This window comes from Struthio camelus, chromosome 15 (genome assembly GCF_040807025.1).
Source record: "Struthio camelus isolate bStrCam1 chromosome 15, bStrCam1.hap1, whole genome shotgun sequence".
Taxonomy (NCBI): domain Eukaryota; kingdom Metazoa; phylum Chordata; class Aves; order Struthioniformes; family Struthionidae; genus Struthio; species Struthio camelus.
In genome coordinates, this window is record NC_090956.1 from 12,977,841 (window position 1) to 12,997,091 (window position 19,251).

Genomic DNA, 19,251 nt, shown 5'->3' on the forward strand with positions numbered 1-19,251 from the left:
TTGCTGGTAAGATTCTGAACTGAAAGCACTTTACCAAAAGCCGTTCTGCGTCACTAACTATGAACAGGATTAGTAGTGCAGAAGAACAAAGATAAGACATCATCATTTCCACAACACTTAAGTGCAACAGCGATAAACGCTTATTCTGTGTCCAAAACCAAAAGATACACTACACAAAACACACAGACATCATCTATATTTTGTTGATAATTTTATACTGTTCTTATTTTTCTCGGTGTGAAATATTTTTGTATATTGCCTGAACTTCAGGACACATAGGTTAAATTATTTTCCTCCTATTATTATTATATTGTTCCTTCCCATTACTGTTCTAACAAATTAGTTAGCTACTAATTTCCTGCAGCATCATTTCCTGAACTTGTTGCTGAAGAAGTCTCAGGAGTATTACCTGCTTAGACAAAAGAGAAGACTTATTTCTCTTCTGTATTTCATGCTTTTCAGATTTTTCTTTTTGTTCTCAAACAAGAGTCAAAAATTTTTTTGTTTTCCTCAAAATCATATTTAGAGTTGAGAGTAAATTTATAATTAACTTTTCTTTTTAGCAGCTTTCTTAAAGAAATAACATCAAGCTAAAAACTGGTGTTATGTCAGCAGAGGTTATGTTGAAGAACTTAAGTCTGTTTGGATTTGATTTATTTTGGATTTCTAGTGATATTTGCAACAGTTATTCCATGGTGACACTGAAATTCATTAGCACTGCTGTTAACATCATCTATTAAAAAGGTAGCCTACCACTTCCCATTAGAGGACCTTTCTTAAAACTGTCACATTTTCTTTATATGAGCTGCAGTGTTACAGCCCAAGTATCTATTTCAGGCTGAATACACTTTGGGAAAACGTCAACCAAAATGGTTTAGTTCTTCTAGGGGGAGGGGGGGAAATCAAGTGGTAAAATCTTTGAACAAGTGTTTTAGAAAATATTGCAGTATACCTTGTAGTTTTGCAACGCCTAGTCTTTATGATGAATGTGGGCTTCATACTGTACCCATGAAAATTCATCCACATTTGACCAAGTTAAAGCCATTAAAATTTGAATTTGTAAATGCTCCACAGAGATTGTTAAAATAAAATCCCCAGAGATTCTATATTTGAGAATGTTCAAGAGTCTCTTGGCTCCTGATGCTAACCACGCAGTCAGTGTGTGTGCTCTTCCTCAATTAACTCAGTCTTTCGCTGTCATACAGCTTATAGAGAGGACATTGAAACAGGCAGCATAACAAATCCCTGTGTCTTTGTAATGTGAAACGAACACGCTCGTTTCCACCCTCCTCCTTCGAGGACATTCCATCATCTGCAAAGGTGTAATTCAGGGTATTGGTACTTAACAGTGCTACCCAACACACAGTTTTTAAAATTGTGTCTGAAATTTTGGAATTCTAAATTCATTTTTTAGGGTATGTACAGAAATAATTTCATTTATGTAAGTTCTGAGTCACTCTGTCTTCCAACTCAATCATCTTCCCCCACCATGTGCAATAAGCCCCGCAAATCAGCCTCGTAGATCAGGTTCCCCCTGCCCCATTCTTCCAGCTCAGTTCTGGTCCTTTCTCTGTTCCCTCCCCGAAAACTATGCTCTGGCTTAGCTGAGCACAGCTCAGCTGGAGCATGCTTCAGGATGAGTCCCTGTATACATCAAGTCAGCGTGAGCTACACTCCTTGCTTTCCAACAGCTACAATCAATGCCAGAACCCCCCTTACCTGACAAGCTCTGCAGATACAAATGGGTCTCAATTTTGCATGTTTTCCAGCATTCAGAGAGGCTCTTGCCTCTCGTTTTACAGTGCATTAGTTCTGGCTGGCTGAGTGGCTAGGGGCTGTGGACTTCACTGGTTTAAAGATCGGTAATCACAGTTTGAATTGAGAAGAGCTACACATTTCATGAGATGCTGCTGACCATTGAGACATAAGTAGAAGTAGTATGCGGTTTCTTCTGCAGCTGTTTCTGTTGCTGTTAGGTCAAGTGGCATAAAGTCAGTACGGTAGAGCTGAAGATCTACTAGATCTAATTGTATTAAGACCCATTGTGTGATGAATCTTTGGGTTGGAAGGAATTAGGAATTGACTTTTTTGTGGCTACCATTAAAGAGCACTTTTCTAGTCAATAAGCCCCAACATTTTACTTAACTGGAAATGGAGTCAAGTGACTTTCCCTCCCATTTTTGAACAAGGATGTAGTTTGCAGAATGCTGCATGGATGCTCTCATGGCTATATCTGCATCATACAGTGGAGCAAAGTGCCAGGTGCTGTGATGGTTTCTTCTGGTCCAGAATTCATATGGTGCTGTGCTTAAGCTTATGAGCCCTGCAGGGGAGTAGGGTTTATGAATTTCAGCATATCCCTGTGCCACTGTTGGTCTCGTCTCTGCGAAGTCTGTGCAGAGCAATGTGCTATGTTGTATAGGCAAAACAGCTTGGGCCAGTTCTAACTGGAGGGTTTGGGGTTTATGGTTAACAGCACAGTGTGCCCTTCCTCCTGTGGTTCTCTCAGCAGGTCTTTGGGTCAGCAGTTGCTCATGTGATCTAGGTGAGAGCATGAGTGTTATGTATAAGTGACTGCGTGGCTATTACAAGATGGTGTACTATATTTTATTTTAAACGGTTTTCTAAATTAGTTTAAGGCATAGCTGAAACAGATTTTAGGACAGTAAGGCAATTCATGGAAATGAAGCTTCCTCTAATGCTTGCCATCTTCCCAATGTTACTACATAGACCTGTGTTTCCTGTTTCTTTTCATAGATACTCATTTTGGCTTGGTCGCTTTTACTAAACAGCTCTAGACCTGTCTCTGGAGCCACTGACTTTATAGTTTTAGTAACATTGTTTTTGTAATCTGGTTTCATAAAGGTGTCTTATCTCTAGTCATTGTTTCTCTCTTGCCCTTCCTCTCCGGTCTGTTTTATAGTTTGCTGCATCTAGGTAATCAAGCAAGATTAGTAGTTGTTAGTATATGTAGTATTAACATCACTACTAGAGTAGTCATACATTAATTTTGGATATAAAGGTGCTTTATATTAAGGCTTCTTGTACAGCCCAAGTCAGCTCCTTATGCATATGTGTTATGAGACAATTTTTGCAAATTGTTTCTATTCTATTTACAGTCTTCCCCCCATCCCATACTCTTAATTCTTTTGTTTTGCTTTTTGTTTTAAATAGCACTTCAGTGTTTCTGGTACATCCTGTGCTTTAGATCAGTAAACAATGGATGGTGATGCAGTAAAATAATACCATTGTATAAGCAGTCAATTTTCAATTTTCTCTTAGTATAGGCTATATTTTTGCCAAAATCATGCCATGATTCATTAAACTTGGATGTTGAAATGATTGTCAGTTGAGAAACTGCTGATAGTAATTACTGGAGTTACATGGTTGATCACCAGAAGCCTACATGGGAAGAAAAATAATCATGCTTACTCTTCCAAAAACTTGAGGCAGGAGCTTCATCTGGCCCAGGTTCTTGAATTAATTATAAAATGTGATATTTCTCTTCTTCTTGAAGTACAATAAATAGTTCTCAGTAGATGAAGTAAATATAATGTGAATATTGTGTATATTAATAAATTGGATTTCACAACAAGCGTTTTTGAGGTAATTATATCTGATAGCTCAGAATAATTCCTCTGTTCTTGCTGCATGCACAGTGTGAGCAATTCAGAAACATAATTTCACATATCGGGGGGACATGAGTGTTGTCCACGGTGTTTATTCTCTAGACGCAGCAGCAGTACACTTTTTGAGGCCTTATATTTTATACTTAAATCTGTCTTCCTTACTTTAGCATAGTCTTTTTGGGGGTTATGCTATCTCCTTTTTCTGACTTGTGTAATTCACCTGTAAATAATGTCCAACGTGGTCCCACTGACTGCATACTGCGCACCAGTAATCTGGTTACAAATCTTGGCAAGCAAAGGAAAATAACTAAGCTTTTCTTCAGTTACCTGTTTTGATAGCTCCCTAATCAGAGGGCATGCTTCTGACTAATAACAGCCAAAGATAATATAGCTAAACATACTGAAAGAGAAAACACATGCAAGCTTTGCACTGTAGTCTGGAAGATGATAAATCTGGCCTTACTGAACAAGACTCAATATGGCTGTAGTGAAACTTCTTTTCTTTTTTTTTTTTTTTAATCACCTTTCCTAGAGGATGACAGTACTTTGAACAGCTTGTCTGTGAGGCTCTTACAAACAAACCCCTACTATCATGGATTATTTTCATAAACAAATCTGTGGTGCCTTAAGCTGTGGAGCTGATTTTAGCCTGTTGTGTTTATAGCTTATATGGCCAACTCCATTCTGCAATAGTTCTACTGCAGAAGAGTCAGTAAGCAGCAAACTCTATCCAGTTACACTGGATACAGACTGACTGAAATGCTGAAGCCATACTGGTTCAGGAGGAAAGCGGTAGAAGTTAGATCCTGTCTGGTCCTTAGTTTGGCCTCCTGTTTTCTGTGATAAACATGCATGTGGTATAGGACAATAATCTTAACATTCGATACTTTTGGAGGTGGTTGGTGTCTTCTGGTGGTAAGTAGCCTCGAGGAAGGGATTTTGTACTCTTTGGTCTTGAAGCAATTTGGACTCACATCGGTCTAAAAGCAAGCCTGTATTGATGCAGAACATGGCAGGCCTGTGCCTTCACATGCTAGGATTAGTATTTACAGCCACATGATAAGCCAGCCAGACAAAAAAAAAGAAAAAGGAAAAAACCACTGCTTTGGCTGGTTTGCTTCCTTGATGAGCTCAGGAGCACAAAGGCAAAGCAGCAGGAGGAACAAGTCGAAAGGTTGGTTTGTTTTTCACAAGAGACTTGCTTCTGTGTAAAATGATTGTTAACTGTTTTAAAGGCAAACTACTCTTCTACCTTCAATACCTTTCTAATGGTGGAATACATTAAGCTATGTGTTCTGGGATAACTTGCAGTATAGGCTCCAAATAATGTTTCCCCAAAAGATAGTTTTATACAGCTGGACTTAACTTTTCTTACCAATATATGTAGGATGAGGAACGCTTAAATTGATTTCTTTCAACTTTTAACATTTGCTAATATCAATACATTCTGATCACCCACGCCCAAACAGTGATATTACTATGTGCACTTTGGGGTTTAGTCATGTAAAAAAGCTTTACAAAAAATTCCTTCCAACTATAGGCTAAGAGTAGAATATGTTTCTTAATTTGATAGAAAAATTTTTCTATCAGACAAAAGAAAACCAAAAACAAAACAAAACAATCAAGCCAGAGCAGAGATTCTTATGGCACCCAAACTGACTGGAATACAGATAGGGTTCATTAAAAAAAAAAAAAAGTAGTCTGTGTACCTTATCTTCATTATATAAGTAAGTTTTAAGTTTCTCTTAACTCCTGTGGTAGCCATTCTCTATAGTACCTTGGTTTTAAGTTTGAGTTAGAGAGCAGATACTTACATAAAACTATCACTATTTACATTTCTGAAAGTTGCAATATTAACTTAGTATGTCTTTCTAGGAAGGAGCAGAGCGTGAAGTTCCCTGAAGACTTTCCAGTTAACCTTCCTAATCTCCTTAGGTTTATTTTACATTACTCAAGTCTTTCTTCATCAGACCCCTGTACCAAAGAATGCCTGCATAAAGAGACAGTTTTACAGCAAGGACATATCTCCCACTTAGAGAGAGAAATTCAGAAGTTAAGATCAGAAATCAGTGCCCTACATCAGGCCCATGACAAGCTTGAAGAACAGCTTTTTGAAGCTAGAAGAGAGGAACATAGACTACAGCAGCAAAAACATGCACTGGAAAAGCAGCACAAGACCCTGCAACTCCACAGTGAGCAGTTACAGGCCACATACGACCAGAAGAATCAAGAATTGCTAGCAATGGCTGAAAAACTTCAAGAATTGGCTGATGCATCAGAAAATCTCCTTAAAGAGAATACTTTGCTGAGAATCCTGGTAGCATCAAGGGAAGGAAAGCTACAGAGCAAAGATGAAACTAAAGAACCTGCTCAGTCAGAGGAAACGCTTTCTGATGACAATGACTTACCAGTTTCAACAGCTGCCACCACCGCTGAGGAAAAAAGAATTGATAATATTGATACCATCAAGGAAGAGCACAGTAGTGAAAACAGGACAGGATAATTGCTTACAAAGTCAAAGTAACACAGTATTGGGAAGGTATTTATGCAAATTTTATTGAAATTTATTGTAAATAAGACTTCTCCCCTAAATGATCTAGAAAAAGAAAATCAAATGAAGTATTTTTGTACAACTTGAACAACTTATACCCACGTTTAAGTAGAGGGGGAGTATGGAAAACACTTTCTGCACTTTACTGTTGCACTAACTTGCAAACACCTATCCATTTAACCAAAAGTTGCCAATTTTTTTTTCTTGAGGGACAGCACTATGAAGCACCTCTGATTAAGGACCAGTTATTTTTCACTGGCTTCCTCTTACAGCTGCTAGAGGAAATGTTAATTTGGGACCTTTGGTTTATATTTTTCTGGTGATTTACAACATTTGCCCTCTACACTCTACATTTTTGTTGTTGGCAGAATTAAAATGGAGATGTTTCATCTGTATAATTAGTAAACTTGAATGGACAAAAATCATCTTGCTGTAACTCTTCTATTGCAGAACTTCAATACTTTGTATCACTTTTGTACACCATTATATCTGTCTTAATCTTCAAGAGCCATATGTGAACTGTTCTCTACTGAAACAAAACTAAAGAAAATATCTTACTGAATTATTCCTGTTCTCTTTGGTTTTAGGAATTCTAGAATGCAGTAGTCTAAGTGGATGGGTCTGGCCATACAGGCAAGTCCTATGAGAGAACTGCCCTCTCAAATGCTTATATAAAGTTGCAAGAACAGCCATCTGTCAGCTGTTCCCCACATTGTACTCAAGAGGCAACCCTGGGAGCTTCTTGCTACTGCCAGTATTAGTTTTGTTTCAAATTACAGTCTCCTATTTAAAAAAAAAAAAGAGCACTAAGAATGCAAGTCAACGTTTTATTCCAGAGAAAAGGGACGAGACTACTGACTAGGCCATGATTCTCCTCCTTCTTACAAAGTTATGTAATTCTCAGGTAAGCTCGCTGGGTAGGTTGCTTAGTTATTCCACGTGTACAGGAAGCAGTAGTCTAATGCTTCCTATAGAGCTGAAGTTTGATTTGAGTGTTATTTGTAACTTATCTCAAGAAAAAAAGCCTACTGTACATCTGTTTGCTAGCAGCAAAGTGTTTGAAGCTTTAAAACGGACACAAAGAAGCTATGTGTACACCATAGTAGAAAACAGTTCAGTGGTCAGTGCTGAACTAGCCAAGTCTCAAAGCAGGCCTGCCTATCCTAAGGATTCTGGATCATGTAAGCTGCCTTTGGCCCCTCAGTGTTGTCCCTTCTCCTCCCCCCCCACAAATACTTAGGGCGTTCTAAATCCTATTTAACACATCTTTTTACAGTTTCCATAGTTTAGTCTCAGCACAGAGCAGGAAATAAAAGGTGTCCTTATGTGAAAGTACTTGCCCATTGCTAGCTAAGAAGCCCCCCACAAACAGCCCAGAGCTCTCCCTTCCCCACATCAGCATTAGTTTTCGTAAGAAAGACTTTTCAACTTATCTTGTAGTAGCAGAGTTAAACCAAGAGTTATCTACAAGATACATTAACTGTATTACACAATTGACAGTTTGTCTTGAGACTAAAGTGTTGTTTGTTTTTTTTTTTTTTTAAACAATAGGCTTGCTATCTTGTTTACATATGCCCTAACTGCCAGGTACACGAACAAGGGTTTTAGGAAAACCTTATATTAGTTGCTTTTATGCTAGTTTTAATAAGTAACCCCTTCTGCAGTTTTAACACGCAGACATACAGAAGGGAAAAAGGTTGCTCTACTGCCATTTTAAAACTCCTGGAAACCTTCTGGACTATCCTCAAGGGATAAGTATCCATCATTAGTTCCCAGGCTGGAATCCATGAAAATGGCAGTTTCCTTGCAGTAGCTACATGATCAGAGAACTCACAGTACCAGCAGCCAAAAAGCTTGAACTACCTAGCTGCAACTAAAGGAAATCATTTTCTTTCTTGTAGCCCCTATGCTTCCTTCTTCAAGATGTTACTGACAAGTTATTCCTGCTTTTCAAAGAAAGTATTCTGAATCAGTCCAATAAACTGTTAGAAGTCAGCAAGAGTTCTGGCTTTATGGCTATGCACTCAAAAATTAATAGCAGAAGCAAGCTTTAACTGCAGATTTGGTTCTGACTGTCTGGAATCCCATCCGGAGTCACAGCTCTGGAGTCTCTCTGCGTTGTGTACAGTTGCATCTTCTCTTCCCGTATGCTGTGGAACGCAAAGCAAAAGCTCCTGGCAGCCTATTTACAGTTCACAGTTGTAAAATAGTTCACATTACCAGTATTACAGTAGAAGTTCCATCAAAATAGGCTCAGCTAAACGTTCAAGTAAGAAAAACACTTAGTCTCTTCACGCCAATATATCCATTGGCCAGCAATGGACTTCATGCCAGGTGAGTCAGCTCCTGTCATAAGAGGCAAAAGGATATACAGCTGATGCAAAGTGCAACTTCTCAGTGCATGCAGTTGCAAACAAAGCTTACTTAAGCCTCATCAAGGTGTCTTCTGATGAGTAGCGTGCATGTGACCAAGTTCTTCACAGTATAGGAGATTCTTCTGCTGGTTACACGCATCATAAGCATAGTCTAAATACATGCGTTGCTCCAAGTTAGCTATGCACTTCTGTGCCGTTTGGAGTTAGCTTAGCTTTCCTCTCCACACAAGGTCCTTTAGCAGAGTACTGCACCAGAAGAAAGGGCTCTTTGGTTTCTCCTTCTCCCACAATGCTTTCCTCATCTTCAGACTGGCTGATCCTCTGCAGACGCAGGTAACACCAGCAGCCCAGTATCAAGGCACCAAGAGCCGCAATAGCAATCAGGATAACAATAACAGTCACCACTCCAGTGGTGGGGCTGTGATCTGTGATAGACATGGTCACTATTTCAGATTGTCAGACCTCTTAAAGAAGATTCTTCTGTCCTCTCTATCAGTCTTGCTTCATCTTCCAGCTCCTGCAGTGGAAGAAACAGACACTTAATGATGAAGTTAAGCACTTTTACCATATTCAGCAATATTATGTTCATGGTTGATACACTTCATAAGGGCACAGAGCCCTCTTTTATTCAGTACTTCAAAGACCTTAACCCTAACACTTTTTTTTTTTATAGTTAGTGAATAACTAGCTTAAAATAAAATGAGCAAGAAATGTAGGAACATGAGAAGCTTGAATATGCAAGTTCGACACTTATTTTAAGTCTTAAACTCTTGAGTTGCTCATCAAGATAGCACATAACCTGTTAAAAGGTAACAGTTTTTACTAGGAGTTTCTACTGATTTAAAAAAAAAAACCCAGTTCAGTTTTTTATCTCATACTAAAAGAACGAGATCAGATACACAGACTAATGTAGTTCTGAGACATACAGTAGAAAGTTCATAATGGAGCTATAGCCACAACTCAAGCTAAGCAAAGTTTTACTACCACAGAAGTCACTAAGCACAGTTTGGCCAGCTGACTACTCACACCAAGGACATCCCTAGATTTGCACAGGAAAGAATTTTCTGCCAATAATGGAAGCAAAGTATTCTATCAATAATGGAAGTCTAGGGTGGACAGTTTTAAGTCTATTTAATAGAAATGCTTAATCACACATGAGCGCTCAGATCCACGAGAAGGTAGCAATTCAGCTAGCTTTAGGTTTTGGGTTTTTGTTTTTTTTTTTTAAAAGAGGAAAGCCTACAGAAAGAGTACATTTAAGAGCCAGAAGTCTGTTCCTTTGCCACTTTTAAAATTTAATACACAAACATATCTTCCTTAAGCACAGTTCCAGAATTTGTGAAAAAATGTAACTGTAATACTAAAGGATTAAAACAAACCTGTCCATAACACTACTCTATTCAGTAAGAGTTGACTACATTGCCATGAACTGCTTGTTCACTGAGCTGATAAACACCAACAGATACTGTTTTATATACATTTTTTGTAAGAGGTGGGTGGAACTCAGTCTAAAACTTTTAAAAAATACAAGGGGAATATCCTTGTTTTAAGCTTCTGCTCCTCCCAGTGGCTTTCAAACAGTAAGAGCAAGGCAGAGAGTTAAGGCTGAAGCTGAAATTGGAACAGAAGCAACAGGCAGGCAAATGGAAGAGAAGGGAGGAGCTGTAAGACCTCCTTAGTCTGCTGTGGAGCCTGGTAGAGAAGAGACATTCCTTGTACACTTAGACGACTTTCACTTTCCAATTCATAACCCTTTATTTAAGGGGTCGTGTGGATCTTTTAGATTTCAAAGTTGTTTTAAAACAAGTTGGCAGCTTTCCTTTAAGTTTCTCCACTTAAACTGGGACATATGAGAGACACTAAAAGTCTAAGAATTACCTTTTCTTCCCTACTACCATAGCTCCTTAGGAAAAGGCCAGAGCTTAAGGGATACTAATGTAGAGGTCAGAGTCAGCTACTAGCTAGGAATGTAGCTGACCTCTCGACTGCTGCTGGAGCCAGGCTAGGGCTCCATTCTGCTGTTTCAGGTAGGGCAGACAAAGCCCCTAATGGTTCTAAGGTCTGCTGAAACAAAGGCCAGAAGAACAGTGTCTGCATTTCAGCTAACACACTTGCTCACCACTTGGTACTGGAAGAAAAAGGAAGAGCTCTTCTGGCTGGCATAAATCCCAGCCTACTCAGAGGATCATGTACCCTTCCAAATCGTGGGAGGAATCTTTCTCACTGGCCTTACTGCAGCCAACCGCAACGGTAGCCTCTTTATACACACCCCTCAGGAGAAGTCAGTCCTATCCAGCTTGGAGTCAAAACCATTTAGGCTGCTAGCAGTGTTATCCCCTGTACTTCAGTTCTCACCACAGCTTCAACATGAGAGAGTCAAAGCAATTACATTTCAGTATCTTTACCGAGAGAACTCAAGCTAACGTCTCACGAACTGGCAGACCCGACCACGCTGCCACGTAACCATATCACCAAGAACAGCTCCACTAAAGAGAAATTCAAAAACCAGTGTCAGTAGGGTCCAGTGTCACATAACTAGCTTGCATACGTGCACTCTGGTTACACTGTCAGCCCCGTAAGCTAGGGCAGCCAACAACCTGTAGCGTACCTGTTAACCACCTGTTAAGCAAGCCTACACACCACCCAAAACACCATCAAGAGCAGAACCATTTGCCCATGGCAGACAGACAGGTGTATGATTTTGTCATGGTCAGCTTACTTCTGCAATGCTTAAAAAAAATAATAATAAAACCTTATTCATCACAGAAAATTTCATGTGGTTCCTTTTCTCAGGGCATGCTTACACTGCAGCACGTCTGAAAGCTGTTTGATCTAACTGCAGTAGCTCAGCATCAGCACAAAAGGTGGCTTACCTTGCTGCTTGGGCAGGCAGCGCAGTCCTCATTAAGCCCTGTTCAGCAGCTGCGTGATTGCTGGCAGCAGCGACAACCTGCACGCACTGGTTTCTCTATAGAAATTTGGTGCAGCACATACCCTTCTATTAGAACTGAACAGTTAATGTGATCTAGAAAATGGCTTTATTTTTGCAAATGCTGCCTCTCTGCAAGATTTCAGGTGAATAGACCATCACCTATAAAAGGTATGGACCTCTCCAACATCACCCCCCCCCCCGTATCACCAGCATCTTTTGACAAACTGTTTTTAGACAAGGCAGTACCCTCAGAATAATCAGCTAGCAAGGCACAGGCCTTTGTAAGCAGTCTTGAGAAACAAGTTTGAAAGCAAGAGCTAGATGTTAGGGCCAGATAACAGAGAACCCACATCTTTCCAGACCTGTGATACTACATATTTCTCCTCCTCCCTTTTAACAGGGGTGCAAACCACCACTGTCCCAGATCACCCTAGACTAATACAGATAGGTCTGTATTTGTCTAAGATAGTGCTCAAGTTTCGACTTGAGGGGCAACTAAAGCTCCTCTTCAAGGGGGCACAATTCTGCCTTAAGACTTTCTCTTATTGGGTTACATATTGGGCCCTTGCCATTCCCGTTTCTTTTGGGATATCCAAGAGTCTAGCTGAACCCAGAAGTCCTAATGTCCCATAGTTTGGGAACGTTCTTTTTCTGGACAAAGCGCACAGAAGCGGTTCAGAGGAGTTATGGGAGATAGGTTTTTATTTGTGCCCCTGTGTAAAGAAGCACATAGTGCTCTCAATTTTTATTTACTGTTCTTAGACACTGCTATTTAACAGCGCGATTGCTGTTTAATAGCACTGCTACTGCTTACATGAAGTTGTGAGACAATTTAAACCCAACCCCTACCTTTTGAACAAGTCCTAATGTTAAACCTTTTCCCACCCTAAGCACAGTGTTCCCTCTCTCAATAACCCCCAAAACCTTTCAGCAAACTCTCCGCAGCAAACTCTGCCTTATTAATATTCTTTGACTTTGCCACAGTTGTGCTCTCATTGTATTTTTGTTTAAAGTAATTATCGTTCTGGTCTAAAGGGTCATTTGTATTTAATATAATCAACTAACTAGAAAAGCTCTTTTGAGCAGACTGAGATGTTAACAGCAGTAGATAAAAATACAACAGAAAGTTGCAGGACTTGTCTTTGAGCAGGATGTTATACGTGAATGCTCACTCTGTTTATAATATAAAAGTTATTTCTAGCTGGGCTAGGCTCTCTTATATCTGAAGTGATTTTGTTTTGAGATGACAAGGTAGAGAACTAGGACCTCCAGGATGTACAAGACTGATTTACCCTTATTAAACAAGGGTCCAAATTTTCAGCGTACACAGCTACTTACAGACCCCTATCTTTCTTGGCCAGATCCTTAGGTCTCTAGTTTGTTTAAAGCTGACTGCTTTCTGGCTTGATAAAAAATTCAAAGGATCCAGGTCAGATTCAGATGTGAGAGAAGGGCACAACTCCCTTAGGATGCATCATCCAAGTAATTCCATTTCTCTAGGTAGGGAAACAGGAGTGTGATCTCACATTAATACTGCCAGGATAATCAGGTTGCATCAAGAAGCCCTTTCTAGCTCCTATCCAGAAAGCTCCTCGCATCTTGGTACCACACTATACTTAATGCTCAGAGTTATAGGAGAGCGGAAGCCTACATGTTTTTGGAAAAATGTGTCCACAGATATTTACCTTCTACAAAAAGGAAAGATGGATAAAATTCAAGGTCACTTTCTCAAAACAGCTCCCTGAGCTCCCACTTCTCAGTGATACAATGGTAAAGCATAGAAGTTCATCTTTACATAGGCATATCCTTGTATTCCCACTCAAGCAGTCTGGAGCCAGCACCCTATATAGAGTCAGATATTAAGCATCTGTACAACTTCACAATGGTAAAAGCACCTAGTTAATGGTGCATGGTAGTAACTGTGATGGTAGCAGTGAGTGTTATTTTATCAGCTTCGGATGCAGTCTTGTTTGCTATTTTTCTGCCTTTAAGTCACTATATACCTAAGGCTGCAGGAGAACTTTAGCTCTAATTCTGTACCCAAGTGTGGTACCCTTGCACGTTGTAACTATACTAGTAAGAGCTACCAAGGCGGCCTCTAATTTTTTTTGCTTGTTTGTTTTCTATATATGCAACTCCAAACTCCTCTTTCCACCAGGAATTGAGTCAATCAAAACTAAGCTGTCTTCAGAGTCTTCAGTCTTTCTAGACTGTAGAAATACTGCATTCTGTAGATCTTCAATTCATCTGGAGGAGCTTACAACCAGCTTCCGGACTGTTTTGTTCTTAAAACATACCTGCATTAAGAAAGCTCATAAGCACACCAGGCGCAGCACTGACTTCACTCACCACTTCATAAGATGTTGAGAGAGCAATTCCTTCGAATATATAGCTCCATCCATTTATATTTGGTGGCATCTCTAGTGTCATTTCCTTTCCCGCCCCACTTTCCCTCAAAGTAAACATCTAAGCAAGATTAGCAAGACTTGCTAAATCTCTCTAGACTCGTTAGCAAGATTAGTCAGATTCACTGGTGGGTAACTGCCTAATCTCAGTTCTTACAGCAATCAGACAACGAAAACATCAGCTCCGTAGGTCACTCTTCTAGAAATAACAGTTTTTTGGATTTTGTTTTTGTGTTTTTGATGAGCACCGCTTCCACTCAGAACTTTTCCCTAGTTTTATTAAGCCAGAAACTATAACAAAAGGACAAACAGGAAACCGGTTTAAATTGCAGGAGGCTACTAGCAGCAAGTTCTACTCAAGGCTGGCTTGACAGTTTCTAAACCCATTTTTTCCATGGTCACAGGCATTCTGCTGCCAAGTTAATTGCAGTTAATACCGGTAGGCACATTTCTGCAGAATTATTGCTAAATTAGAAACCAAGGCTATAGGAAGAAGCTTCAAAAGTAAATCCAGTACAGCTCACCCAAACATATCAAAGTGCTCCAGCAGTACATTTAACGTGCAAATACCAGTATCTTATAAGGAAATAGCTTATTAGCATATAAGAGATATACTTTCTATTGCAATATTTCAGCTACAGAAAGTTGAATGGGGCCAGGAGAAGGGAAACGTGAATAAAACTACTGAAGAGGTTTCTCACTTAAACAAAACAACCCACACAATAACAAAAGTCAGATTATTGCTTCGTTAAAAAGCTTCCACGTTAAGATCCTTAAGAGACAAAATAAGCATGCTACCAACTGTACAAAATCCATAAGTAATATTACTTTTGAGGCATACTGCAAGCTTATTGCAAGAGCATCCTAGCTGCCAGTGTAAGACAGGAGAAGAGAAAGTCAGGGGAGATCAGAACTGTCATTACGCCATTGGCACACTAGCGCGCATAGCTCCCACGTAACCCTGCATTAGAGGTCTTCGGTATACAGAGTGCTCAAACTTCACTGTACCCGTTTGCACGAGGGCTTTTTTACTTTCAAAAAAAGCAAGATCACCATTCTTCTCAATTAGCTACAGTTTAATGATAGTTCTTTATGATACAAACTGGGACTTGGTCAAAGGTTATTTTAGAAGCAAGGAGCTGCCAAGCAGTAGAATCCTTCAGGGCAAGTTTCCTCCCCCCCATCCCTTATTATACTTATGATAGGGAATAAAAGAGAAGGGAAGAAGGCTAAAGGAGGCTTTTCTGCAGCTCACTGGTTATGGATAGGCCTCACTGTCCAGGGCAGTCTTCCGAGAGAAGGGAGAATTCAAACAACTTAGCAGTGGGGCAACACTTAGAAACATTAGAAGCAAATATGATTGCTAATAGCATTAAATAGAACAGCAATTAGCTCCAACACAAGGTGTAGGGCAGTACCTTACAGTTGAGCAAGAATCAGTTTTAAAGCTTTACACCAAGTTAAATTACAGGGAAGTCAATATTTTACAGAAGAACAGAAGATGAAGAGAGGCCAGAGCTGCACTCTGGTGAGTTTTCCAGATACATCCAGACAATTTCAAGAGTTCACGGACATTTGCAATAGCGCAGCCAGTGAAACAGGTTTGTGCTGCAACCCTCACTGAGCCAAGCAGCCCAATTTACGTGGGCCTGGGAGGAGGTTGCTAGTGTTCAGGCCACGCTTGCTTCAACAGAAGCAACCACAAGAAAAAGTGGCCGTCACGCTCTTCATTTATATTCATAATTTGTTGTATCCACGGCTAGCTCTACTGAAAAGCCTGTCCGGATGAGATGACACCATCGCTCCTGAACTTCAGTCATCAGAGGTAACATGCTATGTATACGTACATCCCATGTCATAGCTTAATTCCCGACATATTAGCAAATTTGCTGAAACGGCAACATTAAATTGTTTTAAACAAACGTTAAATCGAAAGGCGCCACTCTTTTTAACGGCTCTGTCTAATGCCAGCTACACAGCTCCCACACGCTTCTCCCACCGCCGAAGCGGGTTTCATACTCTGCTCCCGAGAGCCTCCCAGACCGCAGGGCCCCGCGCGGGGGGGGGCCGCCCCAGCCCCAGCCCGCACCGTTTCTACGACCTTTTAATCGAGTCAGGACTCTCGCCGGCAGCTCCGGCCCCTCCGAGCCCGCACCTGCGCCCGCCTCGGGGGGGGGGGGGGGGCCGAGGGCGCCGCCCGCGCGGCGCCCGGCCTCCCAGCGACCCCCGGCCGCAGCGCCAGACCCCGCCCGGCGCCCGCGCTCCGCCGGGCAGCGGCCCCGCTCCGGGCCTGCGGGGCGCCGCCGCGCCGCTCCGCCGAGGGGGCGGCGGCCACACGCAGCCCCTCAGACGTCCCCGGGGGGGGGGGGCGGAAAGGAGGCGGCGCGGCAGCGGCGGCAGCGGCGCCCCCCCCCCGCGGGCACCCTCCCCACCCCCCCGGCGCTCACCGTGGCTGAGGGGCTCCGCGCGCCGCGGCGCACGCACCGACGCCACAGCGGGCGCGACGGCTGCCTCGCGCCGCCTTATACGGGGGGCGGGGCGGGGCCGGCAGCGGCTGACGGGGCGCGCGCGCGGGGCGGGGCGTTAGCGGCGGCCGCCCCTCGCCGGGAGCGCTCGCCGGGGCGAAGCTGAGGTAAAAGTTCCCCCCCTCCTCCGGCTGCCGCCTCAGCTCGGCCCCGCCGGCGGCGAGGTGCGGGCGTGAGGCAGCAGCCGCCCGGCGGGGCCCCGACAGCCGGACCCGGGCCCCGGGCTCGCCCGCGGCTGCTGGGCCCGGGCGGCCCCTCAGGCCCGCCGAGGAGCGCCGCCACGGAGCCGCCGGGGCGGGGGGCGCCAGGCCGCGCCGCGTGTGCGAAGGCGGCTGTGCTAGAGCTGTGCCCCGGGAAAAGGCCCTTCCGCGGCTCCTGCCGCAGCAGTGCGCCACGACCGCTGCGCCGCAGACCCCGGGGGCAGCGCTGTGCTTGTTTGTGCTGACAGCATCCGGCTGGGCCTGGGCGCACCGCACGAAGAGCCCAACCCGAGCAGGGCTGGGCTCGTTCCCCCTGAGGTCATCCCTTCCCAAACGTGTTCTGTACGATCTCGTTCCCACCGTCTCCACCATATTTAGTAAATCACCCTATGGGGGCATAGTAACGGCGTAACTGCATCAGGAAGTTGCCCAAAATAGGGTTCCTCCCGGCTTCCGCTGCACTGATCGTTACTGATGTCACAGCAAGATGACCATGGAGCGTTCACTTCTCTGATGTGGTAGGACGGTTGCTGGCAAAACAGCTCTCAGCTTGTTTGACAATCGTTTGAAGTCTTAAGAGCTGCAGCCAAGGAAGCTTGGAGGGAATAGAGCGTGACAGGCGTTCAGAAGTTGCTGTGCACTTTGTGCCTACACAAGCACCCGCTTTACAGTGTTCAGATCCTGGTTTATATCCTGCACGGCTTTCGAGTGAGGAAAAGTAATTGTTCCCTGCACTAACACTCTGTCTGCCATGGGCTTGTGACAGTCATGAATGTGTTGTCCCCTTTCCATTCTCATTCAATGACAAGCTAAATATTACCCAGTACCTAGAAGGATACAGTCGGCACCTGATCTGTACTCACTTTCAAAACTGTCCGCATATGAGACATGTTTTTCCTGGAAGCTGTGCAGCCCTGCTCACACAGTTTGGTGTCTTAGTAGGCCTTCCTAAAATTGCAGTCTAGATGGTGATGCTGGACTGCTCCTGAATCCTAATTAGCCAGTCTGGAGCATTAGCAGAGCGGCTGTCTTGTACAGAGCACCCTAAGCATGCCTCCTTGTAGTTTTGTTTTTTAAAAGAAAGTGCAAGATCAAGTACTACCAGGGGTTTACCTTCACTATTAATAACGAATGGTCTGGCTGGTCTGACAGAGCAACGTTGGCCATGACAGTAACTAATCTTTCTGTCAACAGATGCAGAGGTAGGCTCTGGGGCAGAACTTTCATATGATGTTTAAATCCCATTGAGATACTTGAATCCCTACGGACACGCTTGTTTTACATACGTAACCACAAACGGGCACTCCACTGTGTGATATGAGTGTCCTAACAGCAAGACATTCACGTTAGCGAGAAAGGTCAGGCCCTTTTGTACAAAAAGTGTGAATGCAATTATGACAGAACTGACTGGTAAAAGTCATACAGCAATAGCACAGCTCTAAGCCGTAAGAGAAGCCCAGCAATCTCTTTTAGCATAATTTGAAAACTTTTTGTCCTTGCAAAACTTTTGGTGATTTGTAACCCAAATTTAGTAAATCACACGGAGAACAAAGTAGATTCATTCACATCAGTTTCTTGTCTTTGCTAATGGGCTGCTTGATCTGTGCAGAATTATAGCATGGGAAAGTTTCCAGTCTGCTATGAAGAAAGCACAGGGCAGTTAATCCTTCAGAACTGCTTGAAACCTTCTCCTCTTACTTCGTCACTTCCACCTGTCCCCAATTAATGCTTAAGGCTTATAGCTAGGGCAGGGCCCTAGGTACCCCTGATCCTCACAGCTGGAGAGCACAAAGAACTCCGTTTAGTATTTTACAGGGAACTCGTGAAGCATACTGGCAGACTCGGTTAAAGCAATCAAGTAGCATGCTTTTCAGCTGTGCTAGTAATGAGAAATTGAAAGTTTTCTCCAATTCATTTATTGTTGTGCCTTAGCTATGCACAAGTAATTAAGAACTATGAACATGCAACCTGCTCGTATAGGAAATAGTTTTCTTTTCCTAGCAAACAATATTACATTTTTTTCTATGAGATGAAATATTTTCAACATTCATATTGTGTGCAAACATTCAGCAGTTTTCTGAATTGTATACCATCATTTAAAGCACTCTCCTGCTTTGACACTTTGTTATCACAGCACTCAACAATTTAAACCGTTACATATACTTGTTGACCTCACTGGGAATTATATGCAGAATTCCAATGTCAGCTATAATCATTGTCACAGTCAACCTGATCTTTTTGCTAGAGCTAATCTTATCCCTAGCATAGTTTCTAGAAATGCTGATTTTAACAGTTGCTAATTATAGAGATTCTTTGGTTTCTCTTCAGGAACTATACAACTGTTAGAGAAATTCACTATCAGATTAAGATTTACCTGTATTTTATTTTGCTAGAGATAAACTGTTTCCACTGTTGCAAATTCACATCATGTCCCTCAACTTCAGATAGTTAACATAGATGTTTTAAACCTACCTCTTTCAGAGCTTCCTTCTGTTGGTTACGCTCTCCAAGTATATTCTTGGTATTTCCATTAGCTATGGGATTTTGGATGGCTGCTCTCAGTGCTCGTTCCTTTAATTAGGGACGTGCATTGCGTTACTTCTGAAGTGGTAGCTAGCAAAATAAAATGCTCTT

General features: G+C 42.3%; 2 protein-coding genes and 1 non-coding gene across 19 annotated transcripts in view; 2 read left to right on the forward strand and 1 right to left on the reverse strand.

Annotated features, from left to right (window-relative positions):
* Window positions 1-6,742, forward strand: part of TXNDC11 (thioredoxin domain containing 11) — a 37,376-nt gene extending 30,634 nt beyond the window's left edge. For all 3 annotated transcript variants that reach the window (XM_068908847.1, XM_068908846.1, XM_009683490.2), the window contains one exon: window positions 5,505-6,742. In XM_068908847.1, coding sequence (XP_068764948.1) covers window positions 5,505-6,132 — 628 coding nt within the window. In that variant the 3' untranslated portion in view covers window positions 6,133-6,742. The remainder of the gene's footprint in view (window positions 1-5,504) is intronic.
* On the reverse strand, window positions 6,161-16,432 carry LOC104149707 (uncharacterized). The gene is made up of 2 exons (XR_011134750.1): window positions 16,340-16,432; window positions 6,161-9,072 (listed from the first exon to the last, which is right to left on the reverse strand). It is a non-coding gene; the product is annotated as an uncharacterized protein (transcript).
* Window positions 16,433-16,446: 14 nt separating this feature from the next.
* LITAF (lipopolysaccharide induced TNF factor) overlaps window positions 16,447-19,251 on the forward strand; it is a 102,064-nt gene continuing 99,259 nt past the window's right edge. For all 15 annotated transcript variants that reach the window (XM_068908853.1, XM_068908864.1, XM_068908863.1 and 12 more), the window contains exon 1: window positions 16,447-16,524. The gene's annotated coding sequence lies outside the window, so the exon portion shown is untranslated. The remainder of the gene's footprint in view (window positions 16,525-19,251) is intronic.